The sequence below is a fragment of the Bos grunniens genome, chromosome 15, assembly GCF_055505025.1.
Source record: "Bos grunniens cultivar Pamir isolate PY7600 chromosome 15, Bosgru_T2T1.0, whole genome shotgun sequence".
Lineage (NCBI taxonomy): Eukaryota > Metazoa > Chordata > Mammalia > Artiodactyla > Bovidae > Bos > Bos grunniens.
The window spans coordinates 48,432,481-48,456,502 of NC_141179.1; the positions used below are offsets into that span (position 1 = coordinate 48,432,481).

Sequence of the window (24,022 nt, forward strand, 5' to 3'; positions counted from 1 at the left end):
AAAACTGTCTTACCTACATTCTCTTTTAGGTGTTTTATGGTTTCAGGGCTTACATTTAGGGCTTTAGTCCATTTTTAATTTACTTTTGTATGCGGTCTGAGGAAACGTTCAACCCTATTCTCTTACATATAACTGTCCAGTTTTCTCAGCATCAGTCATTGATGAAATTCCAGGACACTTTCTTTAGTCTTTTACTGAGAAGAGAATCTGTAACTGGGAGAAACTTACCGATTTCTATTCTTTTCAGCAGAAGGTAGCTTCATTTCTGGGGTCAGGAACCTCTGTGAGAAAGTGAGTGTCACACGGTGAACCGATCTTTTCTTTTGTATGTAGACATTCAGATCTTCATTTTCTCATAACTAGGCACTTGATCCTGAACTGGAGAACGGGGCATTCCAGTAAAAGAAAAGGCAGCAATGTCCCTGGACAGTCATTTGTCAATAATTCAAGAGTACAAAATTTTCCTAGTAAGTCAGAATTTTAGTCATAGTAGCAGTGGGCAGACAGGAAGGCAGAGGTCAAAGGGAAAATTTAAAAGCCCAACTTTTTTCTGTTTTCAAGAATCAGTACTAAGATATTGATTGTGCATACAAACACACACACACACACAAAGAGAAACACTGGAAAAGTCCTCCTTGATAACCCTTCTCTCATCAAAGGTCTTCCTAAAATGAGAAAGTTGAGAATTCCTGAGAACAAACAGGAATAAAAGCAGTGATAGCTTAAACAAATAATCTATTTTATTTCTTGAGAAGAAAAAATGAACCATGATTTGGTTGGAGGAAAACTGGGGAAAAAAACTCCAAAAGACATGGGGATTCTATCAGTTCCTGAAAGAATATTCATTTCAGAAATAATTATTTCTCTAATCTCACTAAAGGAAGATAGCAGACTTTTCTCTTCCTTCTTGTGAACTTTCACCTCGATGCAAAAGTCTGACCAGGGCTCAGAAAACATTTATCTACACCACTGTTAAGAGATCCCATGACTATACTTTAGAGTATTAATGTATCACTGGGAATGTAATCACTGTGAATTTTTTAAAGCTGGACAGACCACGGGTTTCTCTGGTGGCTCAGACAGAAAAGAATCAGCCTACAATGCAGGAGACCTGGGTTCAATCCCTGAGTCAAGAAGATCCCCTGGAGAAGGGAATGGCTACCCACTCCAGTATTCTGGCCTGAAGTATTCCATGGTCAGAGGAACCTGGCAGGCTATAGTCCATGGGGTCGCAAAGATTTACACATAACCGAGCGACTTGCACTTTAAAACAGGCCACAAAGTAAAATTCAACTTCAATGAAATAGAATTACTACAGAAAATGTTAAAAATGTGAGATAATGTGGCTATCCAAAAACATTTATTTAGCAATTAGGTAAGACTGAGAAAAAATTGCAATTCTTCAATCAATTTATTCTGTTTCTAAAAACAAAGAAATAATGTGGAAAATAAAGTAACATGCATTCTGAAAATGATTTATTTCAATCACAGTGAGAAGGAAACAAAAAGGAATAGACATTTATACTGGCCTTCCCCTTATGGGCTTGAAATTACAGAAGTTATTGCAAATGTTGTATTGTTTAATTTTCACAATATTAATCAGGTGATTTTTTAAATGAGAAACTGAACTCCATAGAGTTTAGTTTACTTGATAAGAGCTATTATGTAGAAACATAAGAATTATAATAAAATTCTGTGATCACACACACACACACACTTTTCTATGGCAGGAAGAGCTAGAGTAGTCTTGACGCAGCACAAAGGAATCTAGGATCTGAAAAATGAGACTTCAGTGAAAAGAACCATAGTATTCCTGAAGGAACAAATCTGTTTAATGAGACACTGATATAGGTTATATTGTTTAGTAATTAATAGATAAAATATTTATTATTGAGACAGTTACATGCTTTACACTTAGTTGCATTCATTTTTTCACAATGATCTTGTGTATGGTATAATTTTATAACAAGATTATTTTAAGAAAATAAGCATATCACTTAAATGTGCTATTCAAGTTTACACGTCTAATATATAGAGACAGGGCTTAAACTTAGACACTCTGAACACAAAACTTTCATTTTAATACATATCATGTATGATACTTTTTCCTCAATTTCTTAATGAACATGGGCATCATGGATAAACTGAGACACAGCTCAGCACTCACTCTTTAGTGAAGGACTCCTATACTAGGTCTAATATACAAATGTTTTTGAAAAGCTTTCTTTCATTTTCTCAGTCAGTGGCAGAGTAAATGAGATTGTAAAATTTGGCAAAGGTGTTACATCAATACTGCTCTTTCTTTATGGGGCATCCATCATTTTACCATGGAGTATGGAAAATTAATTAAGATTTTCTAACACATACATGATATTGGGGAAAATATGACACAAGGGAAATTGTTCACCCTCCTAATGAATGAAGGATGTTCAAATGGAAAAAAAAAAAAAAGAGAGGTAGCAAGGAAAAAAGATAAGAATGTTGCAGGTAAGCACAGGTGTGTCAGATGCACCTACAGTAAGAGGCACTATAGACGAGTTAGTGTGAATGTAAGAAGACTCAACAGCTTGGTGAGCACAGAGTCATGGGGACACCACAGTTCATAGGATTGAAATATGGAACTATGTTCTGAGGAAAGGAACATGAAGAGAATTGACAAATGGGAAACCCATGGTTGGTGACATTGAGAAATAAGACAGTGTGAGCCTCATAGTCTAGGAAAACCCCAACACGATGGAGAGAAACACTCAAGGAGAGGGGTAAAATCACAGGATCTGAGAAGGAAGATGCATCAAAGGCATTATATACACAATAATGCTTTAACCCTATGACCCAATAGCCATTTTTAGGTTGATATCTTGAATAAACATTTTGACAATTTCCATTTCCACAATTTCCAAGTTTTGATGGTAACTTCATGATATCTTCACATTTTTCACCACATACCCCCAGGATCCAGGCACTTTTCTTTGACACGTCTACCTCCCAGTAATGTCTCCCTGATGTGATAACTGGGGAGCCCAGGACACCAAAATCTTCATAATTATCATTCCAATACGCATTATAGCATTGGTCACTGGATGCATATCTCACTTGTCTCTGATCCGGAGAAATGACAACATTTTCACTCTTGGGAGAATTCAGGGTCACCTGAACTGTTGAAAAATATAGGCTTGGGTTAGGGTAATGATGTAGTTTTCTTATGACATTTTGAAAGGGATCTTTAGAATGACTTGACTGGAAAAGTTATATGTTTGTGTGTGTTGGGAGGGAAAACATGGGTCTTAAAACATGAAACCTACTAGAAAATGAAAAATTCTAAAAGATGATGAGAACAGGGTGGCTTGATTATACTGTGATGTCTCCTTACCCCAGTAGCGTTGCACATCTGTCAGCTCTGAAATGAGAAAAAAAAAAATCCACAATATTAAATATAAGCAATAGAGTCAGCCCTGAAATCTATTTTCTTCCAGATGAGGGGAATGGCCATGATGAGGTAGTAAACTGGCGAAAGACAGGATGAACCAAGCCCCCGTTCACCCCCCATAAATATGACCACATCATTAGCACATAGTGTCTGGGCTTTGCTGTCTCCATCCACACATAAAAACTAGAGCCCCCTACCCATTTTCTCTCCATCAAAGAGGCCCTCCTACACCCACTTGGGTAGCATTCCTCACCATTAAACACATGCAGTGTCTGTCTCAGATCAGGAACTCGAAACACTCTCCTCTGTTCCTTGGGGAAAGATTTTGGTTTCTTCAGAGCCAAGGTTTCACTCCTAGGGAAGACAAATTTGATGCTCACAAAAGTGATTTTTTTTTTCCCTTTAAACCACTGGTTTGCTATAGGTTCACCCTGTTTATGGGCTTGAATTGTCTTTCCTGGAGACCTTGGGAAAGAAGAGAGTGGATGCCTGATCTTGCAGCAAGAAAGAACGTGTTCATGTCTACCTTCCCAGGTACCCTCTGTGTGACCTGGATGGTCTTAAAATGTCACAAGGGGAGTTTCTTCCTTCTATAATGAAATCATTAACCCACCACACTCCACCTCCTAGGGATCATATGAAATGATATGAAGCAATGGATTTAACAAAACAAAACTTTGGTATCTAAAAAAATAGTTTGTGGAACATTCCCTGCACAGATATGTGTTTCCAGGAAGGAGTCAGAAAGTGAGGTTGCAGAATCTGGCTCCTGGGTATTTGAGACATAGCAGGTATGAGAACACTCTCTAGAGTCCCAAGATCTTCAAAGAGTGCTGTCCAATAGAGAGGCTCTCGGAATACCCTGAGATTTCATAATCACTAGGAATAATTACAAACCCTTGGAAAAGAAGACATTATGAATAATAAAGTAGTCTGACTTTCATGTGTTTGCAAAGATCTTGATGCTGCCATGTAGGTGTGCAAATGCAGACACAATGATGTTTTTTCTGAAGGATGTGACCAAGATTGATCAATAGTTTGGTCCAGGGCCAAAATATCCCTTGAGATTCAAATCTGTTTTGGAAACCTAAGCTGAAAAACATACAACGACTTTGTCTCTTCTGGGAGCAGAAACTAAAATATAAAGGAGTTGTCTCTAATTCTAAGTGTTTGGCAGGAAAAGAAGACTTAACCTTCATATGACAAGTCAAGCACCTACTAAATATGGGAAGCTGAGTTGCACATTGACACACAGTGTGAATTAATTTTATGAAGTCGTGGGGATCTGATACTGTATTGCCTTATTCTTAATACTGGTACTGACCCAAACTCTGCAACTTCCCACAATCAATATTCTTTAATATAGAATCCAGTCCATTATCAATGTTTATAAAACAATCTAGCCCTGATGTATGAATAGAAATTTAAAATAAGACTATCCTCCATTTTTCTGCCTTGAGCATTGTTTTATCCTAATTGGCTATCAGACAACTGTGAGGGGTTTATTTTATTTTCACAGCATAAATGGACTATCTCTGGTTTCCCACACATACCTTTTTATGATAACATTCGCATCCTAGTGAGAAAAGAGAAAACATGCGTCAAAAAGTAATAAGTCTCCCCACTTCCCAAGCTTATTCACATCCCCATCAGCCATCGATTGTGGGAATAAAAATGGTCTCAATGTGAGAGCCAAAAAGTAGAGACAAGAGTGAAGCCAGTCATTCCAGAAGACACACGCGATGTTGTCAGATTTCCCAAAGGTAAAAGGCTTTGACCCTTGTAGAAGCATGAAGGAGACTTCTAGTGTCTGGAGATGAGACATATTTAAGGGAAAAACCAAAAGCTTGTAAGTTTGGTGACCCATGAGATGATGTGAATAATCCACAGTTCTTCCATTTATTCAACAAAAATGCACAGTCATGTATTATTATTTGCCAAGCATTAAACCAGGCTTCGGAGAAGGTGATGGCACCCCACTCCAGTACTGGAAAATCCCAGGGACGGAGGAGCCTGATAGGCTGTAGCCCATGGGGTCACAAAGAGTCGAACACGACTGAGAAACTTCACTTTCACTTTTCACTTTCATGCATTGGAGAAGGAAATGGCAACCCACTCCAGTGTTCTTGCCTGGAGAATCCCAGGGACAGGGGAGCCTGCTGGGCTGCCGTCTATGGGGTCACACAGAGTTGGACACGACTGAAGCGACTTAGCAGCAGCAGCAGCAAACCAGGCTTTGGAGAATCAAAGATGAATTCATAATCCTAATATTCCTCAAGCTATTTATACTGCACTTGTTGAGAGTACAAGCAAACAAATGTATTATTGTAGGTGGTTCTTTGGTCTCTCTCATCTCATTTTATACACTATAAGTGATCTCACACTCTCTTAAATCCAGAATACACACAAGTACAGTTGATTTCTAATGCCTTAGTTTTACTCAGCTTTGTCTCTTAAATGCTTGTTAATATATTCGGTTAAACATAAGCCACAGGAATCAGTAACTTAGGATGTCTAATATGTAACTTACTATTCATCAACCAGATTGTCTCCTCTCTTGTACCCCATTTTTAGCATGTTACCAATATGCATTCAGTCACTGTCCAAAACCTAGAGCATTTATCTGTACTGTAGTCTATACTGAGTCTGCTTAGTCTATGGCTTAACAGTTTTTAGCCATGTAATCTTCTTAATCATCACACAGATTATTAGTTTATTGGTTAGAATAGATATGCAGCATTTTATCTGATCCGTTTTTCATGGAGCTTTATTTCCTCCATGTCAACAAAAACAAGAGCAACCAGTGGTTTTTGATAAAAATTCTCTGTGTTAAAGCTCTTTTGTGTGTTTCACAAAAATTAAGTAAAATTAGAATAGGTAGAGAGAAAATAAATGATGGTGAGGGGTCAATTGCAAATTTATTCAAAGTCTAATTCTTAAGCCCAAAACTTGCCATCAGAAGCTGGCTTGTGTCTTTCGCCAATTCTATTCATTCCACCTCTACTGACTTTATTCTCAGTTTAAAGAGAAGATGAATCTCCTGATATAAACTCCAGAAGAGAACTTTCCCTTCCAGTGTAAGCGAAAGTTCAGAAGCCTACAATGATTAGTTTACACAGAATCAGGTATCCATAGTAAATCATCATTGTGTTGTTGCTGGAAAGAAATGAAGCAATGTTACAGGAAAGTTCTGTATTTACTGAAAATAAGTTAGTTTTAGTGTGAAGTAGATCATGGTAGGATAGGAAACACTGTAATCACTAGAGCAACCACAGGGGCTGAATAATTTTTTTTTAAATACAGTTAGAAAATAGGAAAGCTTAAAATTTTATACCAGGAATATTTAACACAAAAGAAGCTAGTTAAGAAGAAAGAGAAGAATGAAAACTACAGTAGCCAAATAGAAAGCAAATAGCTAAGTTTAAACACAGCTATATCAGTATTTGTATTAAAGATATCATCTTAATACCCCAATTAAAAAGTTAGAGATTGTTGCATGGGATAACAAGGAAGAATTAGTGATTGTCACTTGTAAGAGACGTATTTTAGATTTAAAGATACAAATAGGCAAAAGTAAAAAGAGAAAAACTATAGATCATGCAAGCTTTAATGATTTCAAGTTTTTATATTATTATTAGAAAAAAAATTGACTTTAAAACAATAAAAATTATGAACAAATGAGAGGATAATTTTATAATGATAAAAGGTTTAGTACATCAAAAAGATAAACCTATTACACATGTGCATATACCTAACAATAGAGCTTTAAAATTCACCAAGCAAAATTAAAAGGAAAAATGCAGAATTTAACAATAGCAATTGTAGATTTCAACTCACTCTCAATAATGAGAGAACAGTTTATATGGAAACCACCCAGTTGTAGAAGACATGGACAATACAATCCAAGAACTTGACCTGACATCTATAGACCATTTCACCCAATGAATGGAGAATATACAATCTTTTCATATTTAAATTTTTCTGGACATACAGTATCTGAGGCCATAAACAATTATCAGTGATTTTAAAAGTTTAAAGGAATAAAATATATATTCTCTGATTACAATGGAATTAAATTTGAAATCTACAGCAGAAGTAAAATTCAAAAATCACCAAGGATTACTAATTAACAGCACATCTTCAAATATCTATGTTTTAACAAAAGGAAATTGCATAGGAAATACGAAAATAAGGTTATCTGAATAAAAACAAACACTAAATCAAAATGAATGGGAAAAAACTAAGACACTGCTGCTTATATTATTAAGATGCTCTCAAATCAGTGATCTACTAAGAAAGAAAAGTTATTAAAAAACAGTGAACACACACATACACACACATTACACATGCACACGCAAAAGTGTACAAACACACAAAGGAAAAAAAAATGTGAGAGCAGAAATAAATGCATAAGAAAATTTACAAAATAAACAAAATCAATGAAACAATGCTTTTGAAAAAAAATTAATATAATTGACAAAAATAACTAAAAGGAGTAGGGAAAAAAATGAAAGAGCAAAATCTGGAATACAAAAAGGGACTTCACTCTGAGTACTATAGAAATTAAAGGACAATAAGCAATTGTTATAACTAACTTTATGTTTAGAAACCAGACAACTTAAGATAGAAAAATTCCTACAAAAATATACAATAAAGGACTAGCGGATTGCAAAAATCTAAATAATCTTAGTCCAAGTAAAAGAGACAGAAAAAAAAAATGTGTATTTTAAACTTTTCCAATAAGAAAAACCCAGAGTGAAATGGCAATGCAGGTAAATTATATGGAGTATTTAAAGATAAATAGCAGTTCTTCATAAACTGTCTTCAAAAACAGAAAAAAGGTAGACAATCTCAACACATTGAGGAAAAAAAACTTCTTGGAATCTGAAGTGAATTTGTCTCTGATAATCTGAATCATGAAAAGGTACTTGATAAATGTTTAGCACTGGCCCACAGAAAACAGGGGCTTATGGAAAATCACTGAACACAATAAATCTTCTCTAGATGGTGAAATGTTTGCAATGAGCTTAATAACAATAAAAATAGAACTTTCCCTTCTTATTCTTACATTGAATAATTCAGTTATTCTTACAACCTCTGAAATAGATGCAGAGAAGGTATATTGCAGGGTCAAAGCAACCTCCGCGAGGGCATCAGAAGGACACAGGAACATATTTCACTCATACCTCAGATGCTGGGGTTCTTTTCCAAGTCTTACCTGCAGCAGCTCCATTGTTGATCCCTGCAAATGGTGCTCCACATCTGAGATGAGATTGCTCACCAACAGCTTCTCTTGGACCAGATCATTCTCAGATTCTGCCAGCTCTTTGAGAATAACTCCCAACTCATCCTTCAGCTTTCTCAGTTCCTTCATCTCCTCACTGTCCAGGATTTGTCTTAGTTGTGTAAACTTTCCCTGGACATTTTGTATCTCATTTTCTATTTGAATCTTCAGGAATGAGAAAAAGACAGAGAGAAGTACTGGGACCATTAGCCTGGGACTGGGAGCCAGAAAAATAACTCTTCTGCTTGGGAAGTTCCCACAAGGAGTGAAAGTCTCTCAGTCATGTCTGACTCTTTGCAACCCATGGACTATACAGTCCATGGAATTCTCTATGTCAGAATACTGAAGTGGGTAGCCTTTCCTTTCTCCAGGGGATCTTCCCAACCTAGGGATTGAACCCAGGTCTCCCGCATTACAGGTGGATTCTTTGCCAGCTGAGTATAAGGGAAACCCAAGAATATTGGAGTGGGTAGCCTATCTCTTCTCCAGGGGACCTTCACAACGCAGGAATTGAACTGGGATCTCCTGCATTGCAGGCGAATTCTTCACCAATTGATCTATCAGAGAAGTCCACAAGGAAGTGAAATAGAAAGAGGAAAGCAATACTGGGGGTAGCTGACTTTATTTATATATTTTTTCTCTACACCATATTTCAAAATAATTGTCCCAAGTCTGCACTGTTGAGGACAACTCAGAGCCAAATGGGATCTCTGGGTGTGGCCAGCCTTCACACATCTGTCCAGGATGCTCATGCTTCCCTCCATTACTCCTGACCCCCTCCCACCACCCTCTCCCAAAAAGTTGAACACTGAAGACAGAACCATGAGCCATTGTCAGATATCTCCCTGAGAAGACTAATAAACTTGATAAGAATGGAATATAAAATTCCCTAGCCATCCTCATCAGAGAGGCCCTCTCTATAAATACTCCCTCTCCAGTATTTATGTTTATTTGTGATATGGTCACTTTTTAATACCACACCGATTACGGGAAGGCTGAAGAAAAGGATGAGCCAAATGACTTAACTGTCATGGTACAAAGTAAAAGGCAGCTCCTTGTGACCAACCCAAGGTCCTGCATAGATACCTGTCTAACTTTCTCAGGAAGTCTCTCCTCATACCTTCCAAGTAGACATCTCTTCTCTGACTTTAATTTCCAAATCCTCAGCTTCCTGTTTTTTCCCCTTCAGCCTCTGCAGACATGATTGGAGCTTTTTCTGTGAGAAAAGAATCACACCAGTGTCAAGATATGGGCTTTCTCAGCATCACTATAGTGGATAAATAAGGCTGATTTTCAAAGAGAAGAGACTTTACAGAAACTGTGAAAGTGACTGGAATATGTGATTTGGAAGAAGACCTTGATGTTCACTGTGTTCTTTGAGACTCAAGATATAGGAGTCACTGCCCCCTCACCAAGAGAAGACTGGTTCTCTTTGTTCTGGAAGAAACTTGATTCTGTAAGAAAGAAAAACTTACAGCTCAACCCACCCAGTGTCCTAGTTACCTATCATGTTCAAAAGGGTAATGAGAGCTTCTCATGGCCCCCGATGTGCATGCACCAGCACAAGGTACATGAATGTCTACTTCTGCCTAAGAGCCCATTTGTTTGCTTATACTTGGGTGGAATGCACAGAAATTTTCTTCACATGTGAGAAGGTAGGTATACGAAGAAAAGAGATCACAGGCCTCAAGTCCCTGGTAGCCAGGTAATTAAAGTCCAATGCAAAGTAGAGATTTCCCTCAAGTACCATTTCCTGCTCTGTTTTTTTCTCCATTCTGGTCTCTTACCTGGTACTCTGGCGCAATGTCCTCCATGAGGAATGTGTTGTGACCTCGGTGCTCCTGAGATCGCTCACAAAGCCAACAAATGACCTTCCCATCCTGCTCACAGAAGAGCTGGAGTTTCTCTCCATGGTGAGCACAGAGATTTCTCTCTTGCTCCACCTCTGGGCTCACCTTAACCTCTCGGAGCCTCTGCACTATATTGGCCACATGCCTGTTAGGCCGCAGGTTCCCGGGCTCAAAACTAACTCTGCACACAGGGCAGCTTCTCTTCCCCTCTTGGCCAATTATGGATTCCTTGTTGTTTGCAGTGATACAGGCTTGACAGAAGGTGTGGCCACAGTCAAGGCTCAGGGGTTCTGTTAGAAGCTCCAGGCAAATGGGGCAGGTCACCTCCTCCTGTATGTTCATCAGGATTCCTGAAGCCATGGCAGCGGCTCACCTGCTCCTTATTGTCTTGACTTCTGACAGTTCTCTCACTCACAGATCCCTGAATGATTGGAAAGGTTAAAAGTGTAAAGTAGGAAAAGTAGAAGTAAAATGACACTAGTTATCTAGAAATCAAGGATGACCCAAGAACAAAATATTGAAGGATAAAAAATAAAAGGTGGAGACATAAAAAAAGAGCTTCTTGACCTGGTAAAACAATTTTTTATAATAATTCTAAACATTTTATTTCCAGTTCATGTCACATGACAAATTTTATCTATCCTTATTTATGCATTGAGTGTTATTCTTCTTTACCAAAACAAAATCTAGTGAGCTTTTCTTACTAAGATCTGTGAGTGACCCACCATCTACCCTGCTTTTCCTCCTCCATGCTAAAAGCACATCCTCAATATAAAAAGCCCTAAACCACTTAAGTATTTGGGCTTTTATACCTGCTCTTCTCTCCTCATGGTGTATCAGTATTACTCACTCTTATACACACACACACACACACACACACACACATATATCAGAGAAGGCGATGGCACCCCACTCCAGTACTCTTGGCTGGAAAATCCCATGGACGGAGGAGCCTGGTGGGCTTCAGTCCATGGGATTGCTGAGTCGGACACGACTGAGCGACTTCACTTTTACTTCTCACTTTTATGCATTGGAGAAAGAAATGGCAACCCACTCCAGTGTTCTTGCCTGGAGAATCCCAGGGACAAAGGAGCCTGGTGGGCTGCCGTCTATGGGGTCGCACTTCATGACTGAAGTGACTTAGCAGCAGTATATATATATATATATATATATATATATATATATATATATATATTTTGTGCTGTGCTATGCTTAGTTCCTCACTTGTGTCTGACTCTGCGACCACATGGACTGTAGCCTGCTAGGTTCCTCTGTCCATGGAGATTCTCCAAGTAAGAATACTGGAGTGAGTTACCATGACCTCCTCCAGGGAATCTTCCCAAGCCAGGAATTGAACCAGAGTCTCCTGCATTTCAGGTGGATTCTTTACTACCTGAACTTCCAAGGAAGCCTATATATATATACATATAGGCTTCTGGCTTTAGTCCCTGGGTTGGGAAGATCCTCTGGAGGAGGGCATGGCAATCTATGCCATTATACTTGTCTGGAGAATCCCATGGACAGAGAAAGTTGGAGGGCTATAGTCCATAGGGTCTCAAAGAGTCTGACACAACTGAAGTGACTAAGCATGCACACACATGCACGTGTGTGTGTGTGTGTGTGTGTGTGTGTGTAGGCTTTCCAGGTGGCACAGTGGTAAAGAATCTGCCTGCCAATGCAGGAGATACGGGTTTGATCTTTGGGTCAGGAACATTTCTGGGGTAGGAAGTGGCAGCCCACTCCAGCTTTCTTGCCTAGAGAATCCCATGGTCAGAGGAGCCTGACAGGATAGTTCATAGAATCTGAAAGAATCGGACACAAGTGAGACTGGGCAGGCATGCATATGTATATATGTATATATACACACAGAGATACACATATATATATTCTTTCTCATATTCTTTTCCCATTAAAGGTATTATAAGACATTGAATATAGTTACCTGTGCTATATAGGAAACCCTTGTTTACCCATTTTAAGTATAGTAGATTGTTTATGTTAATTCCAAACTCCTAAATTGTTTCCCTTACCCATCCCCTTTGGTAACCATAAGTTTGTTTTCTATGTCTATGAGTCTATGTCTGTTTTGTAAATAAATTCATTTGTATCATTTTCTTTAGATTCCAGATATACGTGATATCACAATATTTCACTTTCTCTTTCTGTCTTACTTCACTGGATATAATAATCTCTAGGTCCATCCATGTTGCTGCAAATGACATTATTTCATCCTTTTTTATGATTACTATTCTGTTGTATGTATTCTTTATTTATCTGTTGATGGACCTTTAGGTTGCTTCCATGTCTTGGCTATTGTAAATAGTGCTACAGTGAGTATTGGGGTGGTGCATGCATCTTTTTTAATTAGAATTTAATCTGAATATATGTCTAGGAGTGGGATTATAGGATTATACAGTAACTCTATTTTATTTGTTTTAAAAAACCTCCATAATTTTTTCCATAGTGGCTGCAAAAGTTTACACTCCCACCAAGAGTCTAGAAGGATTTCTTTTCCTCTACACCCTCTCCAGCATTTATTATTGGTAGCCTTTTAAACAATGGCCATTCCGACTGAAGTATGACTCTCTCATACTTCAGTACACTCTCTCTTTACAGGTTTTTTTTGTTGAGGTCCTTTAATGGACTGGAACCTGGTGGTCCGGAGTCGACGATAAGAAAGTAAAGGAGAAAAAGAGGCTGATGTTCCTTGGTTTACTCAGAAAGCCAATAAAGCCCCTGGCACAGGGCTTGCTCTGTTCACGGAGGCCTCAGGTACCCTTTCAATGGGGTGAAGGCGCAGAGCACCTTCTTGAGAGGCTCTTAGAAGCCCGTGCAGTAAAGTGAACTCAGAGTGCCTCTGCACTCCAAAGAAATAGCCTGAGAGAGAGAGAGAAAGAAAGACACGGGGACCAGAGCTCTGATGGAGCAAATGTTTTTTATTCAACATTGTGTAGGTATTTATACTGTCTTACAAGATAGCTATTTTCAGCAGAGATAAAACTAAAACTTACAAGTTATCAAGAAAACATGAGGTCATCCATCTGAAAGACAGAGCTGTAAATAACCACTTTTACCATATGGTTCATAAACAGGAAGAGGGTAATTATCATTGTATAGAAAAACGAAGGAAATGCCTGGATTCCTCAGTCCCGGGAGAGGCTTGCCTTTCCTCTTAATTCCTGAATATTCAGGAATTAATAAGGAATAGAGAATTCTTGACAGATCCAAAAGAGCACACAGGAAGCCTCCTGTTAAATGCTTCCTGACATTCTTTTATCACATAGACCCTTCTGATGACTTATTATATTGTAACCCTTACCACCATTTGTTGAATATTTGCAATGATTTCCCTTATTATCACGTCATAATATATGACAATAGATTTGTGTAGATAGTAAAAAAAAAAAATCCTTTATCAGATGTGAAAATAAATATAGTAACCTACAAAAATCATATATCATCAATATACAGAATGGGAATTCAGGGTCCTAACTCACTGAGTTAGTCAAAGACAAACAGAGGTGATTTCATGGACCCAATTAATACAAGGCACTGAGGGTGTAGAAGTAAGGAGACCTAGACCAGCTAAGAGGTCCTGGGTAGTCTCAAGTGTGTAAATATTGATTTCATTTTGGTCTAGAAATATGCCAACCAATGTCATTGATAGGAGAGTAATAACATGAAAGTATGAGGATGGTGAGGAGTGAGATGGTGCAAGTAGATTCAGAGGATCCCATGAGTCAGATACATAAGAAAATAGAAGCATGGATGAAATTAATGTTGCTTTTGAGAAAAATATTCTCAAAACACTAGGCAAGATCATTCAACTAATTATTGTTGCCAAAAAATTGTGTATTGTCAATTGGACTAATACCCATACATAGAAAGTGGAGGAAACATAGGGTTTAAACTAAAATGAATGGGCTTACTATTCACTTAGAAAGTAATAGCAAATTAAAATTCAGTTATATATATATATATATATATATATATATATAAACACACACACATACACAGACACATATACTAGGCTTCCCTAGTATCTCAGATGGTTAAGAATCTATGATCAATGCGGTAGACCCAGTTTCGATCCCTGGGCCAGGAAGATCCCCTGGAGAAGAGAATGGCAACCCACACCAGTATCCTTGCCTGAAGAATTCCATGGACAGAGAAGCTAGGCAGGTTACAGTCCATGGGGATGCAAAGAGTCAGACACAACTGAGCAGCTAACACTTGTGTATATGTATATATATATATAATATATATGTGTGTATGTATATATAATATATATATACACTTGTGTATGTATATATATATATATATATATATATAAAGAGATAGAGAAAACATTACTAGAGAGACATATGTGTTGTTCAGAAATCAAAGACTGGGGCGAAATATGGAATTATCCAAAACTTCCAACTTAAAAACATAAAGATTGAACTGAAAACTGAAGAAGATGAAGGAGACATTAAAAGGGAAAGAGAAAAAGTGTGTATTAGGTGAAGGAAATGATCTGTTTGTGGAAGACATATCATCTTGTATGAGTTTTAAAACACCAGTGTGGCTGTATACAGAAGACTGCTAGTCTTGTATCACAAGAGGCTGCAGTGACATTAAATATGACACTTCCCAAATGATGTAACATTTGGGGACCCATTTCTGAGAATCAGGAGAAGCAATCAACGTTTTCCCATCAGAGAAGAGTAAGGGCGTGACAAGCTGTGCCTTGGGTTGTGAGATGTTGATGGGCCCAGTGTGGAATTGGGAAGATCAGGCAGGATGCAGGCACAGCTGCTCAGGGGAGAGATGGTGATAGCTTGAGGGACAAGATGATGAAGGAAATTCTGGGCAGCAGGTGAGAGTGAGAGATGAGAGGAGGTAAAGGACAGAACTGGGAGTTGAATTAGATATATGGGAAAAAGCGTTAATATCAGTCCTGAACATTTTCCTCCTGTAAAGATCATATTGCCCTTTTTTTCCCTAAGGTTTTGTTGTTGTTGTTGTTGCTGTTTTTATTGCATGTGTTTTGTGTTTCTGGGAAACCTGTTGGATTACAACAAAGTGAAAAGTCAGCAGCCTTTCATGACCACATTGTTGACAGCAAGACTAGCCTGATGTATGAAGTGCATTTGGGCTAGAAAGACTTTGCATGGAATTTACATGATGATTGATGAACATACATCTCATTTTTCACAAGGGAATTGTGAGTCTTCTGTCAAATATATCTGTTTTAGGTCCCTAGAAGTTGTACTCATGGTCATTTACAAAGGGTTCAGATCTTTAAAGAACTAGGCTTATCTCACCTGTGGTGGATTCACACACATCCATCTAGTATGGTTCCTTACAAAGCTGAGATGAGAGGGATAATGTCCCTCCTGTAAGGAACATCTCTGAGAGCTCAACTAAAGCAGCTGTGCCCAATGCTATGTCTCCTGTCCTGTAACTCCCAGCTAAGCTTAGCCAACCTGGCAATTTATATCATATGAGGTTGTATGGGTAGGATTGGTGATTCAGATTGGAAACCACCGCTTTTGGTCAGTCGGTGGCGGTATCGCAGAGTGGTAGCCCAGTGATGCTCATCCCTCAACCTGGATTCACTATGGCCCTGTGACCATAGTCTAAACTCAGAGGGTCTATCAGAGGTTCCAGGCAAAGGGGACAATGAAGCAATAAACAAGAAAGGGAAGCTCTCAAATGATATTCCTGTCTTAATGGTTGCCATAGTTTGATGACAAAAGAAAGATCTCCAGTGTGAGACAGCTAATAAGTCTCTGTTCACTCTGAACAAGGGAATGAAAGCTACAAAGGCTGCACAGAGTTAAATTGAGACTTACTGAAACTCTCCAGCTGTGCCATGTTCATCCTACATGAAGGATCCTGATAAAGATGAGGCTGAATCAAAGTCTACAAACCATAAATGCTGGAGAGGTGTGGAGAAAAGGGAACCCTCTTACACTGTTGGTGGACATGCAAACTAGTATACCCACTATGGAGAACAGTGTGGAGATTCCTTAAAAAACTGGAAATAGAGCTGCCATACGACCCAGCAATCCCACTGCTAGGCATACACGCTGCGGAAACCAGAATCGAAAGAAACACATGTACCCCAATGTTCATTGCAGCACTGTTTACAATAGCTAGGACATGGAAGCAACCTAGAATTCCACTGGCAGACGAATGGATAAGGAAGTTGCGGTACATATACACAATGGAAAGTATTCAGCTATAAAAAAGAACACATTTGAGTCTGTTCTAATGAGGTGGAGGAAACTGGAGCCTATTATTCAGAGTGAAGTATGTCAGAAAGAGAAACACTGAAACAGTATATTAACACATATATATGGAATTTAGAAAGACAGTAACAGTGACTCTATATGCAGGACAGACATCCCTCTGGATGGGATGGGGAGGCAGGTGGGAGGGGGGTCAGTGTGGGGGATACACATGTGCACCCATGGCTGATTTATGTCAATGTATGGCAAAATCCACCACAATGTTGTGAAGTAATTAGCCTCCAATTTTTATATATATATAAATAAATTTTTAAAAAATGAGGCTGAAAGTGAACCAGAAATATAATCCAGCTAATGTTACAGATACTTAAAATATGCACTTTGCCCCTGGCTGCAAAGATAAGTGTCCCAGATCACTCTCTGATGAATAAAATCAGAGGTCAACATTATTCAAATCTATGACTAAAACTATTATTCAAATCTGGTGAGGGGCCTCCAGTTATATCTCAATGCATTTGAGATCCAACCAGTGCTCAGCTGCATCAAGAACCTATTGAGAAGGGAGAATCAGAACATGCATTCAGACATGGGGTGGCAGATTTATTTTCTCTGCAGAGATAAGAGCTAGCATCAAAGCAGTGATCACCACAACAGACACAGAAGAAACTAGTTCTCACAAATGAAGAATGATACCCACCACTACCTAAACAGTGACCCAATGTCTCCCCGACAAGCAGGGAGACAGATGTGGGAACATGAATCACATCTGCCTGAGAAAAACTTCAGGTGATTGCACCTTACAGGTTGGTCATCTGACATTTGAGCTCATGAGAATACAAACTCACAATATCTCAGAGGTACCAACTACAGATCAACAAAAAAGGACATAAAACTACAATAATTACGTAAAAGAACAAACAGGAAATTTATAAGCAGAACTTTCTTCTGTGACTGCAGTAAAGCTGTTTCTCTTAATGTGAAAGAGCCACAAATTCCTGATGTTAGATGGGAAAACATCATTTTTGATAATTGGAAAGTGAAATTGTGCTTTGTTTTATGTGACAGGCAGACCCCTGCTGCTGCTGCTAAGTCGCTTCAGTTGTGTCCAACTCTGTGCAACCCCATTGACGGCAGCCCACCAGGCTCCCCCGACCCTGGGATTCTCCAGGCAAGAACACTGGAGTGGGTTGCCATTTCCTTCTCCAATGCAGGAAAGTGAAAAGTGAAAGTGAAGTCGCTCAGTTGTGTCCGACTCTTAGCGACCCCATGGACTTCAGCCTACCAGGCTCCTCCATCCACGGATTTTCCAGGCAAGAGTATTGGAGTGGGGTGCCATCACCTTCTCCAGTTTTCTTCTATTATATAGTATAAACTACTTACAACACTTGCAAAATAAAACCTGAAACAGTAAAGTAACAAATCTGTTTGAAAATCATGTAGTAATTACCATGACAGAGGTTCACTGTGTGAATTCAGAAGATGTTTCTAACATCTTCTGTGGCTGAGAGGGCAACAAGGAATTTGTAGCAGAAGTAATAATGTCCAAATAAGATTTGGTCAACAGAGAAGAGGTCATGGTGAGAAAAAAGATTTGACTTCTGTTTCTGTGCCTTGCGTACAGTGGGTACAGCTGTACCTTCTATAGGAAAGAAGAAGGTAGATAAACACGTGGTTCCTCTAACTTTTCTTCCCTCATAAGTCTCATGATGTGGTATAAGAATACTTCTCTAACATCTTTTGCTATCCTTAGTAACAATCAAGTAACAAGTCTTTAAAACTTAAAGTTAGATGTCACTGTTACTAGAAATTAGATGCTTCCAGATGACACTTCTGGAAGTTTTTCCCAAGTGCTCTCCTTGCCCAGTCTCTCAGCTGAGCTGCTTCTGGGTGGCACATCCTACAGAAGGAGAAGCATGAACAGGTGAGGGAATGTAAGGAAGTGCAGCATTTCCCTGTGTCTGGACAAGAGAATTCATGAGAGGCTGCAGAGCCTGCCAGAGGTCATAGCATCTGATTCCTGAGCACAGTAAAGCCTAGGGAATGAGAAATGATCTATACAGCCATGCAGGAATACTGTATTTCTACACTGATAGAAATGAAAATATCAGGATGGGAAGAAAGACCCTTCGGCCTTTGACCTGTTATTGAGGAAAGGGGCTTTCTAACTCTGAAAGACCAAAGATTCTGGCTGTTCTCAGTATGTTCGATTCGTACTTACAGAATACAAAGACTCTGTGGGTAGATTCAGCCTACAGAAATAAACAGTCCCTCCAGGGAACAAACAAAGCCTTTCTTTTCTTCCAATCACCTTTCTCCTAAGAATTCCCCTCCCCCAGACTGATCTTCAGTCAGCAGTCTCACCAGGAAGCCTGCAAGCTGGGCCTTTCCCTGTTTAGAACAGCTTGCAGACAACAAATAAAACTCACCTAAGCAGATTCCATTTTTTTCTTGTGTATCTCTCAAATTCTGCCCTCCACAAACCGCTTAGGTATCCTCAGATATGAATGAAGAAGTTGTTATTCCTTGGAGAAGAGTAAACACATGTCTTGGACATATGTGTTCGGATTCATGTACCTCACCAGGGGCCTGAAGGAAACTGAAAGTAAAATTCTAGTGGGTGGAGTTTGGGCAGGAAAGGAGGAGAGAAGCTATAGGCCAGTAAGAGGCATGCACATAGGGCCTCTGGAAACTAAGGCGGCTTTTGTGCCTGCGCTCGGTGAGTCAGTGAGTGCTTTTTATTCCTATCTCAGGTCTTCTCCGAGAAGCTATTCTCAAGTCTCTTCAAAATAATCAGTCCTTTGGAAAACTTAGGCTTCCTAAGCAATGCAATTTCACACACCCACCTTGTCTTGTTTCCTTACTAAAGAGCTGTCCGATGCAGGAGTAAAGTACCCCCCTTTACCCCAGTGAAGACCCCCACTGAGGACTCCCTTGAGGCAGCAGCATTGGCTTGCTCTTTACTGGCCTGTGTCCACCAGCTGAAGTAGGGAATCTGGCCAGTCTGTCCTATTAGGTCATGTTAGAGGAAATGGCTCAACAAACCTGAAATCACTCAGGTGGTCAGTTAGAGAGGTGATCACAGAGTGGTCGTTCACTGATGCTGACATTCAGAAGCTGGATGCTATGTGGCAAAATGACACTTTTACTAAACAGCTTGAGAAAGAGTAAACTGTAGGAGGGTTGTTTGTTGAACAATGACATCTAATACTATTTAACATATAATCCTTAGGATCTTATAAAATGAAGCTGTAAAATTAGTTTTGTGTGTTAACACCAACTGGTTCTTTGTGTCAGACTGTTTCTAGATGTGTCTGTGTGGGTGTCGTTTCCAGATGCGATTAGAATTAGATCTGTGGACTAAGTAAAGTAGTTTGCTTTTTCCAGGGTGGGTGAGCATCGTCATTCAATTTGTTGAGGGATCTGGAAAGAACAAACATGTGGAAGAAGGAAGAATTTGTTCTTCCTGTTCCTGCCTGCCTACTTGAGCTGAGAGGCAGCTCTTCTATTGCGTTGAGACTAGACTGTACTGTGGCCCCAAGCTTCGGACTTGGACCGAGTTACATAGATTTCCAGCTTGCAGATGGCAGGACTGGAATTTCTTAGGGTCTGTAATTATGTGAGCCAATTCCTTACATTAAAGAATCTTCAAATAAATACTCATTATGAAAATAGATATATAAATAGATATTCTGTTTCTCTAAAGTACCTTGAATAATACAGTAAGGAAAAAATTCTGTGTTTTTCTTGGCAGAGGTGAACTATAATAAAGATAATGACCCAGATAAGCAGCAATTTCCAGACATGAGCCAAACAGTGATATTTTGCGGTTTGTTTTTTTTTTTTTGATATTGAGTTGTATGAACTGTTTAAAATTTTGGATATTAACCCGGTATTATTTATCTCAGTTGCAAATTATCTCCCATTCAGTATATCTTCATTTTGTCAAATGTTTCTTTCACTGTGTAAATGCTTTTAATTCAGTCCTATTTGTTTACTTCTGCTTTTATTCCTTTGCCTTTCGATATAAATCCAAAAATATATTGCTGTGATTTATGTGAAACAGTGTCTAATTATGTTCTGTTCTATGAGCTTTAAGGTTTCAGGACTTACATTTAGGCCTTTAATCTATCTTGAGTTTACCTTTGTATATGGTGGGAGGAAGTGTTCGGTTCTCATCTCATGTGTGCAGTTATACAGTTTTCCCAGCACCAGTAACTGAGGAGCTTCCAGAACACCTTCTTCAGTCTTTAACAAAGAAAAGAACATGTGACGCGGAAAAACTTATAAGTGTCATATTCTTTTCAGGAAAGGGCTTCACTTCTGGGGCCAGTGAAAGTCACTCATTCATGGCTAACTCTTTGCAACCTCATGGACTGTAGCCTGGCAGGCTTCTCTGTCCATGGAATTCTCCAGGCCAGAATACTGGAGTGGGTAGCCATTCCCTTCTCTGGGACATCTTCCTAATCGAACCAAGGTCTCCTGCATTGCAGGTGGATTCTTGACCAGCTGAGCTACCAGGGAAACCCAGGGGTCCCTGATAAAAGGGAATGCCCCTCTGTGTGCAGATCTTTTCTGTTGTATACAAAAATCCAGCTCCTCAGTTTCTCATAACTAGGTACTTCCTCCTGAACTGGAGAACTGAGCATTCCAGTAAATGAAACAGCATCAGTGGCCCTGGGGGTTCATTTGTCAATAATTCAAGACTACAGAATTTTCCTCGTGAGTCAGAATCCCAGTTATTGTAGCATTGGGAAGATAGGAAGGAAGAGATCAAAGGAAGTATTTAAAAGACCAATCTTCCCTTGTTTCCCAGGGTGAGTGCTAAGACATGGATGTGTGCATACACACACAGACACAAAACTGGGAAAATTCCTCTTTGGAAACCTTGTCAAATCAAAGTTCATCCAAAGGTAGGAGGTTGAGAATTCTTTGGGACAAATATGGATAAGAGAAAATACACTGGATCCACTTTTTTAAAAAAATAACTTTGAGTCCATAGGGATTAAAAATTCCAAAAGATATGGCAATTCCACCAACCCTGAATGCACATCCACTGCAGAATTAATTCCCCTCTTATCTCACTGAAGGAAGATATCATACTTTTTCCTTCATTCCCGAGAACTTTTAACTCATTAAAAAAGTACGGCTGACCAGGACACACAAAAACCTGCCCAAATCAGTGCTAAGAAATCTCACAATTATACCTCTGAGTCTTAATGTATCACTGTGAATGGTAACTTTGGGCCAAACAGAGCCTAAATTGAAATTTGAATTCAAAGAAATAGAATGATTGTACAATTTTTTGAAAAAATAAAATAAGGCATTATCCAGAAACATTTATTTTACAATTAGGTAAGATTTAAATAAAATTGTAATTCTTTCATCAGTGTGTTCTGTTTCTAAAACATAGAAAGGATTATCATGTTGAATATAAGCTAATATTTATTCTGAAAATGACTTATTTTAGTCACAATGAGAGGGAAGCAGAAAATGAATAAACATCATATAGAGTACCACTTTTGAGCTAGAAGTTACAGAGGTTATTACAACTGTTGTATTGTTTAGTACACATAATGATAACTAGGTAAATTCTGTACATATATATATATATATTTTGCAAATAAGATCCTGGATCTCATAGAATCTAGTTTACTTAGGTTTTCTCTAGTGGCTCAGTTCGTAAAGAATATGTTTACGGAATAAGAGCAAGTATGTAGCAATTCTGAAATTATTATAAAAAAATGTAATCCCACAAACACAAAGACACACACGCCTAGGCACAAATGCTTTTCCATGACAGGCAGAGCTGGAATAGTCTTGACAGCAGCACAAAGGTGATCTAGGATCTGGAAAATGATGCATCAGTAAAAAGAATCCTTGTGTCCCTGAAAGCACAAACCTGTTTAATGAGACACTGACACAGGTTATATTTTTTGGTATTCAATAGGTCAAATACTTGTTATTGAGACACTTAGATGCTTCTCACTTAGTATCGTTTTGTTGTCGTTCAGTTGTTCAATCATGTCCGACTCCACGATTCTATGGACTGCAGCATACCAGGCTTCCTGTCCTTCAGCATCTCCCGGAGTTTGCTCAAACTCATGTCCATCGAGTCAGTGATGACATCCAGGCATCTCATCCTCTGTCGTCCCCTTCTCCTCCCGCCCTCAATCTTTCCCATCAGGGTCTTTCCAGGAGAAAATATCATTTATCATCTGACGATAATATTATGTATGGTGCAGTTTTTATATCATGATTACATTAATAAAATAAACACAGCAGTTAAGGATGTTATTCTAGGTCACACTGCTAATATGTGAAGACAGTTCTGAAATAAGACACTCCGGGCATAACACTTCCACTCAGGTTTGCAGAACCTGACTCCTGGGTGTTTGAGACATATTAGTGTGTGTCAAGAGTCCCCATGCCTTCAAAGGCTACTCCCTAAAAGGGTGGGTGTCAAAATACCCTGAGATTTCATGATACCTGGGAATAATTACAAACTCCGGGAAAAGATGACATTATGAATACTAAATGAAGAGTGGTCTGAATTTCATGTGCTTGTAAAGATCTTAATCCTGCCATATAGGTATGCAAATACAAACACAAAGATGATGTCTTTCCATTCTGGCTTCTTGAGTATGTGACCCAATGGATCAATGATTTGCAGCAAGGCCAAAATATTCCTTAAAATCCAAGTCTGTTTCTGGAAATCTATACAAAAAGATACCGGCTCTCTTCTATACTCAGGGGGAAATTGAAGTGTAAGGGAATTGTCTCCAATTCTAGGTCTCTGGCAGGTAAAGAAGATTCAACTTTCCCATAAGTCAAGCATCTACTAAATACAGGAACTTGAGTTGCATGACAGTAAGAGTGAAAGTCGCTCAGTTGTGTCTGACTCTCTGCAACCCCATGGGCTACACAGTCCATGGAATTCTCCAGGCCAGAATACTGGAGTGGGTAGCCTTTCCTTTTTCCTGGGGATCTTCCCGACCCAGGGATTGAACCCAGGACTCTCGCATTGCAGGCAGATTCTTTACCAGCTGAGCCACAAGGGAAGCCCAAGAATACTGGAGTGGGTACCCTATCCCTTCTGCAGCGGATCTTCCCGACCCAGAAATTGAACCAGGTTCTTCTGCATTGCAGGAACAATGGAGCTATGAGGGATATGGGCTGCAGGCACAAAGCAACCTTAGTAACAAAACCAGAAAGAGCACAGCAACAC

At 39.0% G+C, this 24,022-nt stretch overlaps 1 protein-coding gene across 5 annotated transcripts; it reads right to left on the bottom strand.

Moving 5' to 3' along the window:
• Window positions 1–1,857: 1,857 nt before the first annotated feature.
• On the bottom strand, window positions 1,858–19,416 carry LOC147357954 (tripartite motif-containing protein 5-like). Of its 5 annotated transcripts, none has more exons than XM_086338403.1 (8): window positions 19,224–19,416; window positions 10,499–10,982; window positions 9,832–9,927; window positions 8,646–8,876; window positions 4,981–5,003; window positions 3,681–3,781; window positions 3,371–3,397; window positions 1,858–3,155 (listed from the first exon to the last, which is right to left on the bottom strand). In XM_086338403.1, the coding sequence occupies exons 2-8, from the start codon at window positions 10,919–10,921 to the stop codon at window positions 2,560–2,562; spliced, it is 1,497 nt and encodes a 498-aa protein (XP_086194529.1). In that variant the 5' UTR covers window positions 10,922–10,982; window positions 19,224–19,416; the 3' UTR covers window positions 1,858–2,559. The 5 variants fall into 5 exon arrangements, 3 of the variants coding, with proteins under 3 accessions (XP_086194529.1, XP_086194531.1, XP_086194530.1); XM_086338405.1 differs by having other exon boundaries at window positions 3,303–3,397; window positions 19,224–19,412; XR_015141539.1 differs by lacking the exon at window positions 4,981–5,003 and having other exon boundaries at window positions 19,224–19,412.
• Between the last annotated feature and the right edge of the window lie 4,606 nt (window positions 19,417–24,022).

Bases quoted from the DNA above. Each gene is read 5' to 3' on its own strand.
- LOC147357954 (XM_086338403.1), bottom strand. From the start codon at position 10,921: ATGGCTTCAGGAATCCTGATGAACATACAGGAGGAGGTGACCTGCCCC. The intron at 3,782-4,980 runs GTATGTGTGGGA...TGTCTTCCCTAG, and splicing joins GCGAATGTTATCATAAAAAG to GAGTGAAACCTTGGCTCTGA. The intron at 3,156-3,370 runs GTAAGGAGACAT...ATTTTTCAACAG, and splicing joins AGATGTGCAACGCTACTGGG to TTCAGGTGACCCTGAATTCT.